Source organism: Physeter macrocephalus, chromosome 11, assembly GCF_002837175.3.
Source record: "Physeter macrocephalus isolate SW-GA chromosome 11, ASM283717v5, whole genome shotgun sequence".
NCBI classification, from domain to species: domain Eukaryota; kingdom Metazoa; phylum Chordata; class Mammalia; order Artiodactyla; family Physeteridae; genus Physeter; species Physeter macrocephalus.
The window spans coordinates 13,650,465-13,673,807 of record NC_041224.1 but is presented as its reverse complement, the minus strand read 5'-3'; the positions used below and the strand labels follow the sequence as shown (position 1 = coordinate 13,673,807).

At 41.8% G+C, this 23,343-nt stretch overlaps 1 protein-coding gene across 5 annotated transcripts in view; it reads left to right on the top strand.

Moving 5' to 3' along the window:
- MCM10 (minichromosome maintenance 10 replication initiation factor) overlaps window positions 1–23,343 on the top strand; it is a 38,883-nt gene that overhangs the window by 742 nt on the left and 14,798 nt on the right. Inside the window, exons 1-13 of one of the 5 annotated variants that reach the window (XM_024116410.3) lie at window positions 18–99; window positions 2,121–2,207; window positions 7,641–7,787; window positions 8,780–8,884; window positions 9,026–9,166; window positions 10,811–10,982; window positions 13,323–13,488; window positions 15,197–15,364; window positions 16,586–16,702; window positions 19,369–19,568; window positions 21,000–21,100; window positions 22,286–22,396; window positions 22,484–22,601. In XM_024116410.3, the coding sequence (XP_023972178.1) occupies window positions 2,201–2,207; window positions 7,641–7,787; window positions 8,780–8,884; window positions 9,026–9,166; window positions 10,811–10,982; window positions 13,323–13,488; window positions 15,197–15,364; window positions 16,586–16,702; window positions 19,369–19,568; window positions 21,000–21,100; window positions 22,286–22,396; window positions 22,484–22,601 (1,553 nt within the window). In that variant the 5' untranslated portion in view covers window positions 18–99; window positions 2,121–2,200. Of the gene's footprint in view, window positions 1–17; window positions 105–2,120; window positions 2,208–7,640; window positions 7,983–8,779; window positions 8,885–9,025; window positions 9,167–10,810; window positions 10,983–13,322; window positions 13,489–15,196; window positions 15,365–16,585; window positions 16,703–19,368; window positions 19,569–20,999; window positions 21,101–22,285; window positions 22,397–22,483; window positions 22,602–23,343 lie in introns of those variants that run through there. The other 4 variants (XM_024116409.3, XM_024116406.3, XM_024116407.3 and 1 more) reach the window with 4 other exon arrangements.

The window sequence follows — 23,343 nt, the reverse complement described above, 5'->3', positions numbered from 1 at the left end:
CCCGAGCCGGCGTGCGTCTGACGTCAGCGGCGTGGGGGGCGGAGTCGAGTTGGAATTTTGGCGCGTCCGGCTGTAGAAAGGGAAGGGGTGCGGAGCCGGGTAAGGTGCGGGTCTGCGACTGTTGGGGGGCAGGGTGAGGGACTGCCCGCGCGCGTCTGTGGGAGAGTTTAGTGAGCTCTGAGGGCGGGAGGCGCGGAGTCCGGGGGCGCTCGGGTGGGCGAGACTGGAATTGGGCGAGCGCGGGGGCGACCTGGGCCGAGCGCGGAGCCGGGCGCGGGGGTGGGCGCTGAGTGCTGAGCGGCGGAGGTTCCGGGGCTGGGGGATTGCGGGCAGTTCCGAAATGCACCGAGAGGTGCCAGGCTTTCGGCCGTCCAGGCTGTTTAAGGGTCCAGTTTCTTCTTTTTAAAGGTAACCTTTTAAGACGCTTGCTAAACGCGTGCCGTCTGTACTGTGTCTTATTCACTCATTCATTTGCTTAAATTGATGATTTGCTAATAGTTACTGAATGCGTCACCCATCACTTCAGACTTCGTGAAGTTTACACTTTAAAGTGGCTAACAGGTAACAGACAGGTACACCATAGTGGAATGTGCAATAAAGTCGTGAAAAGGAGGAGGTGAGAGGGTTCCAGGGGCCTGGTCAGATAGGGTGGTCTGGAAAGGCTTAGAAAAATGGAGAGTTAAGCAGAGACTGAGGGATGAGAAGGAGCTAGGGGAGAGCTTTCCAAAGAACCTGAGGCCCCAAAGCACTTGTGTGTTCAAGAAGTTGAAAGCAGCCTAGTCTGGCTGGAGCATCCTCTGGCGGGGGGCGCGGGGGGCGGAGTGGTTTTAGAAGAAACTGAGGAAGTGGAAGTAGGCGGGAGAGAGAGTAGCCATTGCCTCGCAGGAACTTTTGTAAATTTTGTTCTAAGGGCAATGGAAAAACCATTAAAGAAATTTTATCAAGGGAGTGCTGCCATCTGACTTAACGTTCCTAAAAGACTACTAAGGAAAGAAAAGATTACTGTAACTTTTGTACAGAGGATAAATTACAGAGGGACAGGGAGACCAATACAGGAAGCTAACATATTGTAGCTAACATTGTATTAGGTATTATATTATATTAGGTATAATTAGGTATTATATTAGGCATTATATTATATTAGGTTACAAAATTATGTAACATTGTATTAGGTATTATAAATCGTAGTCCAGGCAAAAGATTGATGGTGGCTTGGACTAGGCTTTTTGGCAGTGAAATTGGGGAGAAGTAAAAGATTTGAGCAATATACTGGAGATAGAACCCCTAGCACTTGTCGGATGGTCCTAGGTGTGAGGGTGAGGAAGGGTGCATGGATTTGTTCGGGGGAAAACAGGGTTGGTTATACAAATAAACAAGAACAGTTTGCTCCTACCTGGCCCTCCGGAAGCTTACAGTTCCGCAGATTCCCCAGTAGAAAACACAGTGCAGGACACATGATGGGTCCATAGAAATGTTTGTTGAATAAGTGAAAAGAAAGCACCATAATTAATACTTGACATCGGACTTAACCAAGGTCATATATATTATAGAGCACATGTAAGTTAAGCAATAGCCTAGAAAAATTTATATTTTCTTCTTGAAGTTTTAAAAATCATTTTAAATGAAAAAAGGAAAGTGCACAGAATTATATGACTTTATCCTAATTAGCTGTGCCAACTATTCCTCTGAGCTTTGCTAACTAGTACTGAATCGAAATCTTGATGTGACTAAGGCTGCAACTAAGTAGAACCACACAGTAGGCTCTTATGGACAATGTAGACCCCGGGTGTGTTACCAGAAATAAAACAGATAATAGCCCTCCTATTTAGACCAGCCTTCATAATACCTGTTCACAATTTGTCTCATCTGTGTAACCTAATATCAAACAAACTACTCTATACCTCAACCGAGTTTCTGTAACCATAGCTTGGAGACAAGAAAAGGGACTGCTTCCATACTAGGAGGCAGATGGTGTTGGTGGTGGGGTGAGAAATAGCCAGAGTCTGGATGAATTCTGAGCTTGAGCCCCTACAATTTGTAGGCTTCTGGGTTTGCTGGATACGCGTGTGATGTGAGAGAGAAGACTCAGGGGTGACTTTTCTTATGTTCGTTTCATGCAGCCAAGGTCCTGCATTCCTGCCATCTCCTGGGCACCTGATCCTCCCTCACAGTTCTCCATCTCCACTGTTCTCTTGACAGCATGGATGGTGAGTCCTGGCCATTTTCTCAGTTCCTCTTTGTTTCATGGAAAATCACTCTGTGTTCATGGGCTTGTTGTTACTTATTCCACTTATAATATAGTGAAAATAGCTGCCTTCCCCTCAAGTACCGTCTGAGTGTTTCAAAAGAAATCTCACTTCAGTCAGTGAATGTTATTTGTTTGAATCAGGTGAGATTTCTGTTCCTGACAGCACTGATTGTCTTTCATAATAATGGTAGTTGACATGTACTTACAATATGCCAAGCACTGCTCGAAGATCTTACGTATACAGTTGGCCTTCCATATCTGCGGATTCAACCAACTGCACATAGAAAATATTCGAGAAAAAAAATCCAGAAAGTTCCAAAAAACAAAACTTGAATTTGCTGAGAGCTGGCAAGTATTTACTTAGCATTTTCATTGTATTAGGTATTATAAATCGCCTAGAGGTGGTTTAAAGTGTACAGGAGGATGTGCATAGCTTATATGCAAATACTACGCTATTTTATATAAGGGACTTGAGCATCTATGGATTTTGGTATCCATGCGGGATCCTGGAACACATGCCCTGTGGATACCAGAGATGACTGTATTAACTGATTTTACCCTCACGGCAACTATTTTATAGACAGGAAGACAGATGTCTGGGTGACTTGTCACAAGTGAAACTGTCAGAAGCAGGGATTTGAACCCAGGCAGCCTCACGTCAGAGTTCACATTTGATATTGAAATCTGTTGAAGTGGTTTTAGTCTATCTCTGACTTAAATTCTTATAGTGCTTTTAAGTTTTGTTCATCTTGCAGGGATGTGTGCAGAATATTTACCTAGCAAAGTGATGTTGCTCTAATTAGCAGAGCTTAGCCTGAGAGCAGCACAAAAATGATTGTGCTGGCTGTGAAGAGACCCTAACAAGTAAAATGCATTATTTTTCTGGTTGTGTGATTTTGTTTATTATTTTTCAAAATTTTTATTGGAGTATAGTTGATGTACAGTGTTGTGTTAGTTTCAAGTATACTCTGGCTGGTAATTTTAAAGCCCAAGTTTATTACACTTTGCCTTTTAAAAAAATTGAAACCAAGCGTTGAAATTCATCGCACTGTGATAATATGTGAGATTGATTGTACCATTGGTATAATGATAGTTTCCTATTTCTTAAAATCACCAAGTTACCTACAGAGCCCTTGATGTAATACAAAGTGTAACTTTTTGCTATGAGGTGGTCATGAGAAGAAGTGGTGAATGGGTCTGTGTTCTCTCAGAAATCACTGTATCTAAAAAAAGTCTCATTTGGTTGGCATGACTTCACAATTTGGTCCAGTATAGACGAAATCAAAAAGTTTCTCCATGTTTACATGCTAGTAGAGAGAGCAAGATAATAAAAAAACAAGTAGGAAAATATCAGGTAGTTGGTAAGATGGGAGACACCGGAATGAGTTTGGATGCTGAGAGGAATGTGCCAGGAGACAGGGAAAAACCGGTGATGTGGGAGAGAGCTGGTGATTGTCAACTGAAGTCCTGGAGAAGCTGAAAGTAGTGGGAACCAGTGTCTAAATGGAGGAATTGGCCAGAGATAGGACTCGACACTTCAATAGTCCACTTCAAGTAGGACTTGAGGAAAAGCAGAGAATACAGGTTCAGGTTTGGTAGTGAAAGATGAAGTCTGATTGCTTCTATGTTTTTTCCTATAAAATACGAAACAAGATCAATCAGCCAAGATTAAAGTGGGAGGAGAGGGCATCAGAGGTTTAAGGAGAGACGTGTGAAGGAGTTGGAGAATAGGAAAGCAAGGGTATCAGGGGAGTGTGGGGATTTTTAAGCAGTATTGACTGCCTGTTTGTTATTGGCGGGTGTATATTTAAAGTTAAACCAGTCATGGTGGTGGGTTCATTGTCCGGGAAAATTCACCAGCTGGAGTGCAGGCAGGGAGGTGGTGGCCTGTTGGATTTCATCAGGGTTAAGAACCATGAGGGCAAGAGGGACAAGCAGGGGAGTTAAGAAGCTTTAGAAGGCAGTGATTATAATGATAGAACATGGATCCAAAGTGAGGAGATGGGGGGTGAGGGTGGTAAAAACACTGTAGGAGGGTCGATGGATTGGACATGTTTGTGTGTTTGTTTGAATTTTTGTTGGAATATAGTTGATTTATAATGTTGTTTAGTTTCAGGTGTACTGCAAAGTGAATCAGTTATACATATATCCACTCTTTTTTTTTTTTCTTAAGATTCTTTTCCCATATAGGCCATTACAGACTATTGAGTAGAGTTCCCTGTACTATACAGCAAGTTCTTATTAGTTATCTGTTTTATATCTAGCAACGTGTATATGTCAGTCCCAATCTCCCAATTTATCCCTCCCCCCACCCCCATCACCCCCTGGCAACCATAAGTTTGTTTTCTACATCCGTGACTACTTCTGTTTTGTAAATAAGTTCATTTGTACCCTTGTTTTTAGATTCCACATATAAGCGATATCATATGATATTTGTCTTTCTGTGTCTGATTTACTTCACTCAGTATGACAATCTCTAGATCCAGCCATGTTGCTGCAAATGGCATTATTTTGTTCTTTTTTATTGCTGAGTAATATTCCATTGTATTGAATATATATGTACAACATCTTCTTTATCCATTCCTCTGTTGATGGACATTTAGGTTGTTTCCATGTCCTGGCTATTGTAAATAGTGCCACAGTGATCATTGGAGTGCATGTATCTTTTTGAATGATTGTTTTCTCTGGGTGTATGGCCAGTAGTGGGATTGCTGGGTCATATGGTAGTTCTATTTTTAGTTTTTTAAGGAACCTCCTTACTGTTCTCCATAGTGGCTGTACCAATTTACATTCCCACCAACAGTGCAGGAGGGTTCCCTTTTCTCCACACCCTCTCCAGCATTTATTGTTTGTAGATTTTTTGATGACGGCCATGCTGACCGGTGTGGGTTGATACCTCACTGTAGTTTTGATTCGGACGTCTTAATAGAGTAGAGGCAGTGGCGGGTGGGAGCCCGAGAGGGAGTTGGCGGAAGGGTAGGAGGAGGGGTCAGGGTGGGATGCTGGAATCAGGGTCTCAGAGCTGGGCTGGGCCTTTGCTGTGATGGTGCGGAATGACCTTGGGAGTGAGCGGCTAAGATGCGGGGGGGGACAGGACCACTGAAGGTGAGGTCAGGAAACCGAGAGACCGAGGCATTGGCTGCATCACCTTTGTGCAGGTTGTAGTGACTGAGAATGGTGACAGCAGTAGAGCTGGAGGGGAAGAGGAGGCATCCAAAGGGAAATCAGTCGGTGACAGCAACCAGGAGGGGGTCCTGATGAAAAAAATCTTCTGTCATGAACTGTGGCTTGAAGAAAGTTAAGTGGTTCCAGAGTGAACAGGGATAAGCAAAGAAGACGTCAGAGCCCTGGAGTTGATCGCCAGATATCTAGAGCATGCCTAGTGCATGCTGGACACTGCTCCAGCATTTGCAGTGTCGATGATTAAAGAACTTGCACTCAGGAGGGTCGTGGGGCAGCCAGATTTCTGTTGGAAGAGCCACTGAAGATACAAGAAATGGGCTGGCAGTAGATTCTGCTGGGTCCAGAGAGCAGATCCCAGGAGTTTGGGAGCAAGGAGGGTGGAAGATGGGGTCAGTACAACATGGAGAAGACAGATGATTTGGGGTGGTGACCAAGGTAAACTGGGTTGGAAGGCATCATGGGATATGAGCCCTGGTTCTCTCATGAAAATATGGGTTCAGGGCCCAGAGTGTGGAGCCACTGGGCAACCTTTTTCACCTGTGGCTCCCAGTGGTGTGGGCCCAGGCCTCTTCCGGGGTGTGCTCTTTACAGCAGCTTGGAACGGGAGAGAGAGGAGGGCCTCTTGGCTCCGTTTGGGGATGTGGTGATCTCAACTGGCGCCTAGGGAGTCTGATGGGCTCTTCTCTCTTGCTGCACCTTGCAGTCTTGGAGTCTTTGTTGACTAAGCAATTCAGACTAATTGTTATGCAACCTCTGACTTTAAGCTTTAGACTCTTTCATCAGATTCTAGGCCTTGAGTTTGACTCTTGGCTCATTTCCTTCTGGTAAGGGAGCATAGAGCAGTGGAAAGGATATTGGTTTACTGATCTAGAGATCTCCATCCTAACCCAGGCTCCTGTGCTGACCTGTTTCACCATGTGATCCTGAACAGACCCTTAACCTCTCTAGGTTTCAGCCCCTGTCTTTCCAGCGAGGGGATGCATCACATATTCTTAATGTTTTTGCTTTAAATGCCTCTGATTTTATAAAGGAATCATGCCCAAATAGGGGGAAAAATGAGCAAACAAAATAAACAGATAAATCAAGAAAGAAGAAATCCAACTGGCCAGTAAACATAAGCAGTTCTCTCCCTCACCAGTAATCCTGGAAATGCCGATCAAAGCAGCAAGCTACCTTTTAAAATCATTCATCAGGTTAGCAAAACATCTTAGATGATGTACCAGATATTGGTGAGGTAGTAGGGAGAAACTCTCACAAATGTGCAGGAAGGTAGATACGTGCTTGCGGCGTAGTTTGTAGTGGGAAAAAATTAGAACTAGCCTGTTTATTGGAAAATGGCCTTTATTGGAAAATGGGTGAGTAAAATGTGATACAGTCTTACCGTGGAATACTATACAGCAGTTGAAAGAAATAAACTACAACTATATTTTGATTTGGATCAACCTTATATGCAATGTTGAATGAAATGAGGATAGGAGTAACACGTACAGGGTGAAATAATCTATATAAATATTTTTAAAGCAACCAAATACTGTGTTAATAAATACCTATATATTTATGTTAAAAGTATGAAGAATGGCCTCAAGTGATATAGCAAAATTATGACAGTGATTACAATGGGGCCTGGAGCCAGCCAGTGGTAAGGAGTTGGGACAAGATTTGACATGATAAACGTCTTAAACTTTTTTTTTCCCCAACCATTTAATGTAAAAGCTAAAAGCAAACATGATAAAATGTTAATGATGGCTAATTCTGGGTGACAGGATATGAATACATTTAATATAAGGCCTTGTAACTTTCTATAGTTTTTAAAAATTGCTCAAACAATTAAAAAGTGAGGGAATATATCCACCTAGAACCTAAATGTATACTTAGTGTGTTTTTCAGTTATTCGCTTGTGGGTTGAATTTTGCATGCAGGAAGTGTCTGATTAGCTGAAGTAGCACAGGTAAAGAGATCTAGCCCAGTGGCTGGCCCACGGTGGTCACTAAGCAGATACTGGCTCCTGCTCTCTTAGCCCAGTGCCCTCCAAGAAGCACCTGGGGAGAGGAAAGGTAGAAACAAGAACAATAATTATACCAGGCAAAATGGTGAATCTGCCGAGTCATTTTAACTGCCTTATGAATGTTGAATGTTTTAACTCTGCTTGTCAATGGCTGTTTTTCACAGGTAGGCTTTCTTTCTTTCCTTTTTCTTCTTTTTCCCATAGGGGAGGAGGATGATTTGTCTCTGCTGACCGCACTGCTGGAGGAGAATGAGTCGGCCTTGGACTGTAATTCAGAAGAGAGTCAGCCCTTGACGCAGGAGGATGGTGAACCGGATGCATTCGATGAGCTCTTCGATGCTGATGGTGATGGTGAATCTTACACAGAGGAGGCTGATGAGGGAGAAGTGGGAAAGGCTGAAGACCAAAAGGAGAATTTGGATGCTCTCTTTGGAGACGTGGAAGACTTAACGGATGAGGAGGAAGCTCCTACATCGCAGTCAACTAACAACAGGGTCCTCCCTGTTCCCGCCCCCAGTCAAGGGAAAACTAATCAGGAATTGCAAGGTGCCCTAACCACTTGCTTTCTCTAATTTCTTTTCAGTAGACCTGATGAAGACCGCCCATCTGACAGCTTTCCTCAAAATAGCTGCCGAGTCAGGGGTAGAGATAAATGACTTTGCCAAGAACATTGTACGAGTTAGTGGAGCGAGAATTTAAAGCCAGCATCTGAGGGCACAGAGGCCCCTTTATATCAGGGTCAGCCAGGTGTGGCTGATCCTTCGCAGAATGGCGCTAACATTTCTCACGCTTATTACAGAAAAATAATACTTCAGGATTAGCAAAGGGAGCCAGGGACGAGACATTCTATTCAGCAGAAGACCGTTGCTGAACACTCACATTGAGGACTCTGCCGTTTTCTTATTCCCACAGCATCTTTCTTACATATTTTTAAATTGCAGTAAAATTCTGCTCTAATCAATGGGCTATTTCTTCTAATACAGGAGCCAGCATTTATTGTGTTAATTATGGTACTTGTTTTTCGAAATAAATATAATCATTTCTTGACTCTTAAGAACCTGTCAACCATGGACATGTATCTGTGATTATCTGTCGGTAGTACAGATTCATAACCAGCTTTGGTATTAGAGAGTTGATTACTGAAAATCATCATGTTTCTTTCTCTGAGGGGACCCCTTCGAAGTGCAAAAGTTAATTAATTGTGAGTTTTCGGTATGTGATTCTATCGTGGGTCTCAAGGTTGTGGAGGTGATGGGTGGACGTCAAAAATCATTTCAGCACTTTCATCATGTATAATATTTCCTCTGGTCTGGTTCTTAAATCAATATATTTTTCTTCCCTAGATGAATTAAGGAAGTTGCAAGAGCAGATGAAGTCCTTACAAGAACAGCTGAAACTAGCGACCATTAAACAGCCTGCAAGTCCAGCCCGTCTGCATAAAACCCCAGGTAATCAGACTGATTCTAAGGATAGTATGCATTCCTGTTACGAAGAATTTATGACATTACTTCTGCATCCAACTCCTGGTAAAACGGTTTTTGAGCCCCTTTCTAAATTTTCTTTACTAATTTCTTTTACTTTTAATCAAGTAGATAAGTCTCCACGTCCCCCTCTTAAGGAGAAGAAAGTTCAGAGAATTCAGGAGTCGTCGTGCTTTTCTGCGGAGCTTGACGTCCCTACTCTACCAAAACCCAAGCGGGTGGCTCGGACACCAAAGGTTTCACCTGCAGGTGTAGTACTTGAGGCCTCCCTGGTTTCTCACTGCTTGGGTTCTGTTTGCAATATATTTTGGCATTGTCGTGTGTGTGTGTGTGTGTGTGTGTGTGTGTGTGTGTGTGTGTGTGTGTGTGTGTGTGTGTTTTGGTGTATCTTACCTGCCCAATGAGAAAAGTAAGTTTCCTGGGAATGGAAACCATATGCTATACTTCCTAATCTTTCTCTACATCTCAAAGTGCTTAGAAAATCCGGATTCAATTTTTTTTTTAGCTCTTATAGTCCTGTAGTTGACTTGAATTATAGCCGAGTATAACCACTGGGTTGAGTTCTTATGCTAGCAATCTAGAGATTTAATGTTCAGGCTGTGAGACTGATCCCCTTATAAAATGATCAAGTTTTATTTGAAGCCAGGTTGTTTTAAACCAGAAGGTCCATTCTTTAGAAAAGGCTTCTTTGCCAGGAGTATAAAATGGTACTCAAAATCCTATTTCAGCACGTACATATATACACACAAAATAAAATGAAAAGGATTTAAAAGCTCTATGTATTGGTTTTGTTGTACTGTCTTTTTGCCCAAAGTGATTATTCTTTGGAAGATCTAAGACAGAATGGTCTGGAGATAACATAGTTTAGAGTAAGCAACATTTTATTGATCACACATGTTCAAAGAGGCCCTTTTCATTACAGTATGATACACATGACACAATAGTACAGAATAGCTGTAGGCTCCTAGTGTTCATATTTATTTGACAACAAGTTATATATTCCATATATCCACTTATTAATAGTGTTTATCCCCTTAGGACCTTTGATGTATTACTAAGGTGTTTTATTAGTCAATGTCCAAAGTTGGGTTTTGAAGGGATGGGGCAAGGGCATGGTTTCTGGAGATCTAAAGTTCTAGGGTTGTCCTGGCCCCTGGCTTGCAAGAAGTGATCCAAAGTCGCTTTGAAGGTAAACAACAATCTTACTTGAGAGAGAGAGATTTTATTAAGTAGAGTACCCACGCTTTCTGACCCTCAGGAGTATTATCAAGTGCTTCTAAAATATGAAAAGTAACCATGTCAGAATACCCTGGGCCCCCTAATTACCACCCCGCCAAGTAAAATGGAATGGATTGAAATGAAATGAAACAAGAAATAAGAAAACAAAGGGGAACTAACTTTGGATGTTTTTCAGGTAGAATTTGACCTGTGCACACATCTCCACTAATAACTGATTTCTGTAGCAGGGCTCTAACTCCCTTATGGACTCTTCTGCAGTGCTCTGTATATGGTGAATACTCAGTACATGGCTTTGCCCAGAGGAACAGTGTTTTAGAGCAGCACTGCTACAGCAGCCACTGGCTACATGTGGCTAAGTAGATTAAATTAGGCATTCATTTCCTTAGATACACCAGTCAGTTTCAAGTGATCAATGTCCACCTGTGGCTGGTGGCCGCCACCCTGGACAGCGGTGCTAAAAAACATTTTCATATACAGCGAGCTCTGTGGACCACAGTGCAGAGATCTGAGGGTAGTACAGAAGTGATCCTGTGGGCTTCCTCTGTTCTCTCAAGATTGGGTTATTGCATATGTTGATTAAAAAAAAGAAACAATTCCATTTAATGTTTAGTTATCAGTGTGGTTTTCTTTTTAATTTTTATGTTCAATTTTTAGAGCCCCAAAGCTCATCCTTCAGGATGACAAGTGCACCCTCCCAACCACTCCGAACAACTCCTGGGAACAAGCCTGGTGGGATGACGAGGGATCAGAGTGCAGGGACCCCCAGGAGCTCTGGGGAAACAACTCAGACAGTCTCCATGGAAGCCTTCTCCGGCCTGAGGCTCAGGTCAGTAACTGTCACGGGCCTCTCACTCTGCTCATAGGCCCCACTAGATGCCTCTTCCTCCTTCCTAGGGACCTGGCCTTCCAGAAACAGTGTGTTTGTACCGCAGATCCGCATAAGACCTACAGCTCTTGAATTTGACCATACTAGGCCATCAGCACTGGGTTTGACTCAGTATATTTACATATGAATAAGGAAAACTTTCTCTTGCTTGTGTAAAGAATAAAAGATATATGTTCATTAAAAAGAGATCAGTAAATAATAAGTACTGTATTTAATCAGAAACTGATGGAAACAGTGATAGAGACTTTTTTTTTTTAAAGAAGATGTTGGGGGTAGGAGTTTTATTAATTAATTTATTTATTTTTGCTGTGTTGGGTCTTCGTTTCTGTGCGAGGGCTTTCTCCAGTTGTGGCGAGCGGGGGCCGCTCTTCATCGCGGTTCACGGGCCTCTCACTATCGCGGCCTCTCTTGTTGCGGAGCACAGGCTCCAGACGCGCAGGCTCAGTAGTTGCGGCTCACGGGCCCACTTGCTCCGCGGCATGTGGGATCCTCCCAGACCAGGGCTCGAACCCGTGTCCCCTGCATTAGCAGGCAGATTCTCAACCACTGTGCCACCAGGGAAGCCCCAATAGAGACTATTTTTAAACACCTAAAGGTATATACAGTTTAACCAGGATAGTAGTATCTTCTTATAGTTGATGTTAAGAGAAATAGCTGTGCTCTTTTTCTTCCTAATAACTTTTAAGGCCAATTTATATTCTTTGTATCTGTTCCATGGAGAAATTAAGATATTCACTTAAAATAGGAATAAATCCCAGGATCAGTTCAGGGAAAAGCCTGGACTTTTAAATTTTCTGTGGTCTGCATCACTACTGCCTTGCATCTCCATTATTACTGCTCTTGAAGCCCAGGGCAGAGCAGTAACCCTTACTCTGAAACCCGATTGCCTTTAGTACTGTCTATATGAGTAGCCAAGTGCAACCCCTCTAGAAGACCTGAGCCTTGTCGATCTAAAACAAAACTGCTAAGCTCTTAAATAGTTTATTATCAAGCAGGGGGAGAACAAGTGACTGCTAACGTGCAGTAGAAGTTTATTGTAAAGACTCCGTGCTCTCCAAGATTGGGGGAAAAGTCAGAATCTTAATTGCACTTGAGACAGAGTCGCAGGGATGGAATACAGTAAAAGCTCATCGAGGGGGCTCAGCGTTCTTTTTCAAGGTAAGCGTGGCCCACCTGAGGTGATACTGCCTTTCCCAGTTGAAACTCCCTACAGATAATGGAAGGTGTTGCTGATGTGAGCGTGCTGAACATTTGACCTGAGTGGAGGTAGATGCAGTCGAAACACTCAGCCGAAGCTTCTGAGGGGCCTGCAAAGTTAGGGGATCGCGGAATTGGTTGAGTCCCTATAATTGTTCTACCTGAACCACAGAACCTAAAAATACTCCAAAGGATCACTGCCTGGTAGTAACCTATTAACTTACAGAAATCAGACAAAGAAAGGGTTTCTTCACCTACGTCAGTGTTTCTCTCCTGAATATTCTTCATTGTTCAGAGGTAGCTCTTGGACTTTCTATTCCAGAAGACTTCTGAAAGAGTCAGAAAGCATGTTTTTTCCTGTTTTCTCTTGTCCTTGAATATGTAATATGATCAAACATGGAACATGGTAATATTCTGCTAGAGAAAAACAGTTTGCAAATTCATGAGTTTTTAGCCACTCGTTAGGAAAAAGAATATATTCATTGAAGCTAGGTTCAAAGCTTTTATTTATTATGTGAAAAGGTTGGCTTAAAGAAAACTAATTAGAAATAGTAGAACTCCTGAAATTCTTACAGAATTGATGGAATTGAAATATCTTATTTACTTAAGCAATTCATGATTTTGTATGAAAGTCAAGAGATTAGTTTTAAAAGTATATTATAACTATATTAGAATTCATAAGAACTTAAAGAATTTGTGATCTTTATTTTCTACAGAGGTCCCAGTTCTAGATCCAAGGAAAAGCAAACCTAGCTTTTAAAATTATCTCTCTCTCTTTTTTTTTTTTTTTGCTGCACTGTGCGCCATGTGGCATCTTAGCTCCCTGACCAGAGATCAAACCCGTACCCCCTGCAGTGGAAGCACAGAGTCTTAACCACTGGACCACCAGGGAAGTCCCAAAATTATCTCATTTTTATCTGCTGTAAAAATATGTGCCTTGTCCATTAACACATAACTACACCTCCCTGAAAACAGGTGCTTTAGAGATTTCTGCCAGTTACATCTCTGCTAACCAATTTGCTACAGTGCCAGATAATCTCTTCTTAGAATAATAATCTACCAATCCCTGGTTTCTTGACCCAGGAAGCCTCGAGTATCCTCCACAGAAATGAACAAGAAAATGACTGGCCGAAGACTGATCAGACTATCTCAGCTCAAGGAAAAGATGGCAAGTGAGAAGCTGGAAGAAATAGACTGGGTGACATTTGGGGTTATATTGAAGAAGATCACTCCACAGAGTTCTAACAGCGTAAGCCATTTTATTGATTTCTCAGCTGTTTCATCACAGATTGACAGTGGGGACTCAGATGTTCTTGATTTGTTACCCAGAGCCCATCAGTATTTCATTTTGAAGTCATTGCTAGTAAGTTCCCAAGTTGCCACACCATCGTTGGGTTGGTACCCGAGGGGGAGATGTGTAAGGAGGGCCCTACTTAAAGAACATCTGGTTGTACAGGCTTCTTGGGCTTTTTACTGTCCAAGTCATTCTTTCTTATTTCACTTGTCATTGTTTGTTGAGGCATGTAGATGCCCCTATAACACTGCAATCCCTTTTGTGCAAGGGAAGCAGGTCCTCAAAGAGGCTGAGTTCACAGATCCTTTGGAAAGCTTTACTAGGTGTAAGATGTCGATTGCAAAAGTCCTGAAATTGCTGACTTGTGCCAGTACAGTATGGTATATTTAATTTGATGGGTATTACAAAAGATCTAGCAAGTTTTAAAATAACAGTTGACTGAGGCATAACAGGAAAATTATTTTATGGCCTGACGAGTCAGAAAATCTGGATGCTAAGCCTCGTTCTCCATTTAGCAGGAGTTGTGGCCTTAGGCCTGAATCTTTCTTTGAGGACCTCCATTTCCTTACCTGTAAAATGAAGGAACTGGGTTTTGATTCAAAGGCTCTCTCTAAAATACTGCAAATAATCTTGCGCAAAACTAATTCATTCTCCAATTTAGATCTTGGCCAACCTTAGATGTTTTTATGAGCTCTGACACGAGGGCTTGAGTTTCAGATTCTGAATCCTGCTCTAGCCCTGTTCTATCTCGCTAAATGTGAACAAGTCTGGTTCTCATTTGGTTAAGTTCCTAATTGCATCACTACTGGCTATAATGACATGGAAATAATGGGTGTGAAATTTATCTGAACTCCTCTGTACAAATCCTTGGGAGAATAATTAGAATACTTGAGTCTAGGCGATAGCTCACCATAACCTGTAACCACACCCACCCTGGGCTGCCTCTGAAATAGCTTGATTCAATGTTGTGTGAATTATTTTGTTTAAAAAAAAAAATCTGTAAACATGGAAGATGTTCATATTATAAGTGGGCAGCATTTTGAGTTGCACTTCTTGATATGTCATAGTGTTTCCAAAATTTTACAGTTAAATACAACTAGTTTTCTTTAAATGATGCTTTTTTCTTCTAAGCTAAGGAAAGATTTAGAAACATTAAGCTGAAACCTCCTTTTTAATATTAATAACATAATCAGTTATAAATAATATTTACTAAATTTATATCAGTAAGTTCTTTTTTTTATTGAAGTATAGTTGATTTACAATGTTGTGTTAGTTTTTGGTATACAGCAAAGTGATCCAGTTATACATGTATATATTCTTTTTCATATTTTCCATTATGGTTTATTACAGGATCTTGAATATAGTTCCCTGTACTATACAGTAGTAGTCCTTGTTTAAATATTTTATATATCATAGTTTGTATCTGCTAGTAACAAGTTTGCTATTGGCTTGCCTTTCTTCACCTTCATTTCTAAAATGAGAAGAGCCATACCAAAACCTAGAGGAAGGATTAATTTATAATTAACAGACATTCTGATGATTACATATTCAGGGTGGGTTATACTTAGATATTTTTCCACAGCAGAACACTCGAACAGTAAAGGGAGACATTGTAACCCATTGTTCAAAATTTATTAAAAATAAGAATAAATGTTTGCTCCAGGGGAAAACATTTAGCATCTGGCGACTGAATGATCTTCGTGACCTAACGCGGTACGTGTCACTATTCCTGTTTGGAGAGGTTCACAAAGAACTCTGGAAGACTGAGCAGGGGACCGTTGTAGGGCTGCTCAACGCGAACCCCATGAAGCCCAAGGATGGTTCAGAGGAGGTAAGACTCTGTTTCCATGATTTTTTTTTTTTTTTTTTTTTTTTGGTCTTTATAACTTAGCTGAGTTTTATCAAAAACATGTATATATTGGTCTACCTCCAGGTAATAAGTCAAGCTTTTATATTCTTTTGTCTCCATTAAACTGGTTTTTTGTTTATTCATCTACCCCTCACCCACCAATATTCTGAATTTCAGACTACTCTAGAGTATTTCATAACAACTTGTTTCCTTATATCTTTTCAAGTTCGTTCCAAGGTTCCTGTAATTCTTTCAACTCTTGGGTTCAGGTTCCCTTAGATCTCCCATGAATTTCCATGATGGCATCGAGAAGCCAAGGGTTTATAGTTGAGGGAACTGTGTTCCATTTGTTAGTACAATCATAGCTGCAGCTTGTGAATTTTCATTTTTAAAGTGAATTTTCATCTTCTCAAGCATCATTAGAGTTTGGGTACTACCTACTGATTCTCTAGTAAATTGCAAACTTAGATACAGTATGAATAGCAACAGTTTCTCCACTCAAGCCAGCAAGAAGCTACTGCTTCTGTTGTAGACAGATTATTATATCACAAGGAGTGAGAGACTAAGTTATTTCATTCCTTGCTTTCACAGAGAAGGGCAGCAAGTCTTCATTTACTGGTTAAGAAGGTGTTTGGCTACAAATAACAGAAAAACTTCACTACAGTTTCTTTTTAATAGTAAACCCTGGGGTTTGTTTTTCTTACATAATAAAAAATCCAGACATAGGCAGTGTGGTGATGCCAGGGCTGGTGTCCATGAGTCTCTCAGCCTTTTCCTCTTAGTCACAAGATGGCTGTGAAGCTCTAGCCATCGTATTTCCATTCAAGGCAGGAAGTGAACCAGGCTCCTTGCTCTGCTTTTAAAGGAAAGCAGAAGCTTTCCCAGCTCCCTTCCCTGCTGACTCCTGCTGAGTGGAGTCACATGACCATCACTAGCTACAAAGAATGCTGGGAAAACTGGGAACTGGTACCATCATCTAAGGCTGAGCATTTGGATTCTGATAGCAAAGACACAGGAGAAAATAGACAGTGGGTGGAGAACTCAATGTGTCTTCTACACCTCCCATTTCTACAGCTGTCTTATGGAGCACTGGCTTCAAATTCCAGTGCACTGATGAAAAGGATAAAAAGCCGTCTTAACTCACGTTCTTGCTGTTGAAAGGCCATACCTTTGTCTGCTTTTAACTCCCCCTTTTTTCTACAGGTGTGCTTATCTATTGATCATCCTCAAAAGATCTTAATTATGGGGGAAGCTCTTGACCTGGGAACCTGTAAAGCAAAGAAGAAGAATGGAGAACCGTGTACACAGACTGTGAATTTGGTAGGTTTCAGCTTTGCTGGGGTGGTTTTTGCTAAAGACAGAAACTAATAGGAATAAATTATAGGTACTTTACCTGTAATGACCTGTTTGGAACTGAGTTTCCTACATAACAGGAAGCATCAAAGTGAGAAAATTGAATGTGTGGTTAATAATGGCCAGTTTACAAAGCTGAGGGTGGGGGAAAGATTTAACCTGTTAGGAAAGTTATCTTTTTTTGCTAGCTGACTGGGAGGTATAAGAAAGATAGAATTTTAATTTGCCCTCAATTCTTTCTAGTGCTGGAGATTAAACGCTAATGATGAAATACACTGAAACCTTATTTTAGTCAATACTTAACTCTATTATACCTTTTCTTAGAGGTTTCTTTTTAAAAAAGTAAATAAAAGCTTGATTGAGATAGAATTCACATACCAGACAATTCACAATTCTGAAGTGCACAATTTCGTAACTTTTAATATATTCAGAGAGTTGTGCGACCATCACCACTATGTAATTTCAGAACATTTTCAGTACCTTTCCAAAAAACCCACATCCATCAGCAGTCGTTCCCTACTCTTCTCCCTCCCCAAGTCCTGGCAACCAGTAATCTACTTTCTGTCTCTATAGATTTGCCTGTTCTGGACATTTCATACTATGGAATTGTATAATACGTGCCTTTTTTGTCTGGCTTCTTTCACTTAGCATAATGCTTTTAATATTCATCTGTGCTATATCCATGCTACAAAGCCATTTATTAGCACTTCATTCCTTTTTATGGTTGAATAATATTTCATTGATGACCACTCTTTTTGTCCATTCATTGGTTGATGGACGTTTGGGTTGTTTCGCATTTGACTGTTATGGATAATGCTGCTGTAAACATTCATGTACAGGTTTTTGTGTGGATGTCCATTTTCAGTTTCCTCGGGTATATATATGCCTAGGATGGAATTGCTGGGTCTTATGGTAACTCTATGTTTAAGCTTTTGAGGAACCACCAAACTGGTTTCCAAAGTGACTTTTACATTCTCCCCAGCAGCATGTAAGTGTTCTAGTTCCTCCACATCCCGGCCAACACTTGTTATTGTCTGTCTTTGATTACAGCTATCTTTGATTACAGCTCTTAGATGGATACTATCCATCTAAGTGGTACTTCTTAGAGCTCTTTGAAAGGATTAAATGGCAGATTTTGGTTTCATCTCTTTTTATTTCCCTCATTCTTGTCTAACAGATGAACTAGTGAGCAGGACATAGGAAGGAGGGAGGTAGTTGGAAAAAGAGGTCTCAGGGGGAGTACTTGACAAATCACTTAAAACGCCCCTGCCACCATCTCTGAGGTTCACCCAGTAGGATAATACTTCAGTTTCTCTTTGTTCCTTTCACTGAAAGGGTAGCATTCGTCCAAGAGTCAACCAGAGAAACAGAAAACCTCACTAGAAACTGATTCTGTTTTATTTTTTAACTTTTATTGAGGTAAAATTCACATTATGTATAATTGACGATTTAAAAATGTACACGTCTGTAATATTTAGTGTATTCGCTTTGTTGTGCAACCACCAGCTTCTTCTAACTTCCAAACCTTTTCATCACCCCATAAAAACGCCCCCTACCTATTAAGTAATCACTTCCCTGGTGACCTGTAATCTGCTTTCTGTCTCTGGATATATGCCATAAAAGGAATCATACAACATGGGACCTTTGTGTCTGACTTCTTTCGCTTAGCATAACCTTTTCTTTTTTAAAATAAATTTATTTTTTTATTTTATTTTTTATCTGCGTTGAGTCTTTGTTGCTGCACGCGGGTTTTCTCTAGTTGCAGCGAGCGGGGGCTACTCTTCGTTGTGGTGCGCGGGCTTCTCATTGCGGTGGCTTCTCTTGTTGCGGAGCACGGGCTCTAGGCGAGTGGTTTCAGTAGTTGGCAGCACGCGGGCTCAGTATTTGTGGCTCTCGGGCTCTAGAGCACAGGCTCAGTAGTTGTGGCGCACAGGCTTAGTTGCTCCGTGGCATGTGGGATCTTCCCGGACCAGGGCTTGAACCCATGTCCCCTGCACTGGCAGGTGGATTCTTAACCACTGTGCCACCAGGGAAGTCCCTAGCATAACCTTTTCAGGGTTCATCCTAGAAGCTGATTTTACTTTCATTGTAGGAAGAGGGCAAAGGCAGTGAATGATGCCACTTTTTCTTTCACCCAAGTAGTGTGTTCAGAGGAGTTTAGGGGAGAAACTTCTCCCACCAACCCCACTTTTTGTTTTTAATTTTTATTGGTGTAGAGTTGACTTACAGTGTTGTGTTGGTTTCAGGTGTACAGCAAAGTGAATCAGTTATACATATATCAATACATATACCCACTCTTTTTTAGATTTTTTTCCCATATAGGCCATTACAGAGTATTGAGTAGAGTTCCCTGTGCTGTACAGTAGGTCCTTATAGTTATCTATTTTATATGTAGTAGTGTGTATATGTCAATCCCAATCTCCCAATTTATCCCCTCCCCCACATCCTTACCTCGGAAAAGAACTTCTAAGCTGCTGCTTAGCTGTGCGTTGAGAATGGTCTCGGAGGTCAGCAGGGAGGCTTCTGCCCGCAGAATAGCTCTCTGTGAGACTGGGAGAAAGGAGCTGTGTCTCTTAACGTTGTCCCCCGGCCTGTCTCCCTAATGCTGATGCAGCCGCTCTTCCTTTTTACAGAATGACTGTGAGTACTGTCAGTATCACATCCAGGCCCAGTACAAGAGGCTCAGCGCCAGGCGAGCAGACCTGCAGTCCACCTTCTCCGGCGGCCGGATTCCAAAGAAGTTTGCCCGCAAAGGCATCAGCCTGAAAGAAAGGCTGTGTCAGGATGGTTTTTACTACGGAGGAGTTTCTTCGGCGTCATATGCAGCCTCAATGTGAGACATTCTCGGGGCTTCTTTGGGGTCAAGGGTCTTGCTTGTCTTCTTTTAAGAGTAAACCCAGTGGTTGTACGTTTCTGTCCCGGTCCTGGAAGACTTGTACAGGTTTTGTCTTTCATAACGTGCTGCCTGGAACAAGATGGCTGAGGGCCTCTTTCACTCCTAGGAAGAGAGGAAAACACTCAGAAGGCGGGGAAACTAAGTCAGGTCATGATGGTCTTTAACAGGGAACCCACACTTCCTCTTTGGCTTCTAATGTGAATAGTGCAGCTTTGTCAGGGCTGATCGGCCGTTAAAAGTGTTAATCATAGTGTTGACATATTTGAAATCATTTCCCTCACGACTGTTAGTGTGAGGTTGCTGACCTCGTGGAACCCCATTTAATTTAGTGAATGAATATGCAGAGAAGCCTCACGGGGGAGGGGGTGCTGCTGAGGCTGGCATGCCTGGCCTCTCCTCTGGGGATCTCATTCTCTCCCTGGAGTCCCTGAGTAGATGATCGATGGCCTCATCCCGGTTCTCTAGAAAGTATGTCTGAGGATGCGGCAGGTGGGGACCTGGCTCAAGGGAGCTACACTTGGTCCAAGAACAAAACAGATTTTATCCTCGATCCAACAGAAATTGGGCTAGAGGACTCTCACTTCCTGTATATTTTATGATATCAAGCACATTTTTAAGATTTAAAATAATTTTTGTATTTTACCAAATTGCAAAAAGCAATACACATATGTTATTTTCTTAAAATGTATGTACAGTTTAGCCAAAAGGAGACAGTAAAAACCATCTATAATCCCACCACCTAGATAACTGTTAGTTTTGGTATATATGGTTCTAGGGGTCCTTTTTTCTCAAATGTATAAAGTTTTAATAGTATAAAATGAATCATAGTATACCTATACTTTGCCAACATTCTTTTTTCCCACATAAAATAATGAATTTTTCTTTGTGGAACATTCACTTATGGCATTATTTTTAGTGGCTACATGGTGTTCTTTTACATGGCTCTGTGATAATTTAAATAATTCTCCATGGATAAACATTTATAGCATTTCTAACTTTTAACAGTACAAACAAAGCTTCCGTAAATATCCTAAATTTTTGCATAGGTCTTAGGTAAATCCTAGACTACTTGATAAGTCCTAGTCTACTTGATCAAAGTGTTGGCATATTTTTTATTTCTTTTGCCAACTTGCTCTTCCGGAATGGTCTTCAATCAAATTTGTAGGTCGCCTGTTGTTTTATGTCTGTGACATAATGTACACATCAGTTATGCTGTAGGGCCACGGTATTAAGAAAGTCTACTTTCATGGTGATTTGAGAAACGTTGACAGTTTGTAATAAATGACTACTTCTGCGCCTTCTTTACCTCACAGAGCGTTGAAGTTCAGTGATTTTCCTTTTTTGAGGGGGTGACTCTTGTCATTTCAGTGCAGCTGCTGTCGCACCTAAAAAGAAGATTCAAACCACTCTGACTAATCTGGTGGTTAAGGGCGCAGACTTGATCCTTCAGGAAACTCAACAAAAACTCGGTAACTTTGTTTCTAGATACTATTTTTCTTTCTCCAATTTAAACATGTAGTCTTCAGGACTGAAACTGGTTAGATCCTAACACTAAGTTATACTTGGTAGTGATGTGGCCTCAGCTGAACGAACCAAGCTTGGTTGGCAGCATCTTAAGAAAAAGCAGCATATTAATCTTAGCTGTGTCTTAGCTTTTTAAAATGTCTTGATGGGGACTTTCCTGGTGGTGCGGTGGTTAAGAATCTGCCTGCCAATGCAGGGGACACAGGTTCGTTCCCTGGTCCAGGAAGATCCCACATGCCGCAGAGCAACCAAGCCCGTGCGCCACAACTACTGAGCCTGCGCTCTAGAGCCCGTGCACCACAACTACTGAAGCCCGCACACCTAGAGCCCGTGCTCCACAACAAGAGAAGCCACAGCCATGAGAAGCCCGCACACCGCAACGAAGAGTAGCCCCCGCTCACTGCAACTAGAGAAAGCCAGTGTGCAACGAAGACCCAACGCCGCCAAAAAAATAAAATAAAATGTCTTGATGTATCTGGGTCTCTTAGTGTCCAGCACTAGAATCAGTAGTATCAGGTTCCTAGTCAAACTCGTCAGTTATCTTTCATTAAAACAGGTCTAGGGCTTCCCTGGTGGCGCAGTGGTTGAGAATCCGCCTGCCGATGCAGGGGACACGGGTTCGTGCCCCGGTCCGGGAAGATCCCATATGCCGCGGAGCGGCTAGGCCCGTGAGCCATGGCCGCTGAGCCTGCGCGTCCGGAGCCTGTGCTCCACAACGGGAGAGACCACAACAGTGAGAGGCCCACATACCGCAAAAAAAAAAAAAAAAAAAAAACAGGTCTAGGTCGGAGAATGCCACCTCCACCTTGTCCTTAGGGCTCTGTTCATGACAGTGGTCAAGGTCTAGCATGGATCCTTATGCATAGTGCATATTCCAGGAATAGTGTATGAAATGACCCCGCAGGTATTAGTATTCTAATCATTTTTCAAAAATAAGATATATTTGTCTTACCCTTGCAGCCCTACTGGTCTGAGGTTAGAGGTGAAAGATTCTCTTTTCTCTTGGTATTCCATCTACTTCATTTACAAATAACTAAAGTTATGAAAGCAGAGTTTAGAAAGGGATAAGTCACATGACATAAAATACTCTGAATTTTGAATCCTCTAACACTGATATTTGTATATTCCAGGAATACCCCAGAAGAGCTTGTCTTGCTCTGAGGAATTCAGGGAACTGATGGACTTGCCTACATCTGGAGCCAGAAACTTGAAACATCATTTAGCCAAAGTCAAGTCATCAGGTAGAGTCAGCCTGTACCTGCTCTAGTGTCTATGCGTGGGTCCCCACAGCCTCTCAGAACCCCCTCAGCCTGTGCCTTGTGTTTTAGGGATCATGGGGAGCCCAAAACCTGCTTTCCAGTCTATCTCGGCATCAGCCCTCTTGAAGCAACAGAAGCAGCGTATGTTAGAGGTGCGGAAAAAGAAATCAGAAGAAATACAGAAACGGTAGGAGTCACAGATTTAATGTTCCCTGTTTAGATAGCTCATCTCAGGAATTCTGAGGATGTCTTGATAGATTTCAGAAGTGTGACTTTGGATTTGGGGTGGTTGGCTACGTTTTTAACTTCGGAAGTTTTTAAAAAATTAATTTTAACATAACCTTTAAAATTATAAAGCATTTAAAGTTATGTATTTCTGACTTACGCTAGTAAATCCTGAGACCTGGTGGTACAGGCTGCAGTAATTAATATCACTGTGGAAACGAGAAAGGAGTAACATGTAAAGACAGTTTTGTGAAAAGGGAAAGTAGGCGTTGAGCTGTTTGGTGCCCATTTCTGAGTTTTGCCTCAGTTAGGTTTTTAATTATAGGCTGGGCCAATGCGTGGATTCTGCATTTGTTCAGGTCAGTAATAAAAATGAGGCACTGAGAATGGAGAGTCATTTCGGAGGCAAAATCAAGTGGAAATGGGTGTGGAAGGTAAACAAATAAAAAACTCTTGAACTCTTGAACGATGGTAGTAAGAGCTACTGTTTACAGTCACCCAGCATGCACTGAGCCACCATGCTTTACACTGTACACACGTCTCATCGGTCCTTACCATAATCTGCGAGGTGTTATTATCCTTGTTTTATGACTAATGTAACTGAAGACCAGAGAGTTAGTAAGTGATGGAGCCAAGTTTGAACTCACACCTACCTGTTCTACTCCAGCGTTGAACCAGATCTAGGCTCCTATAGGGTACCTAGT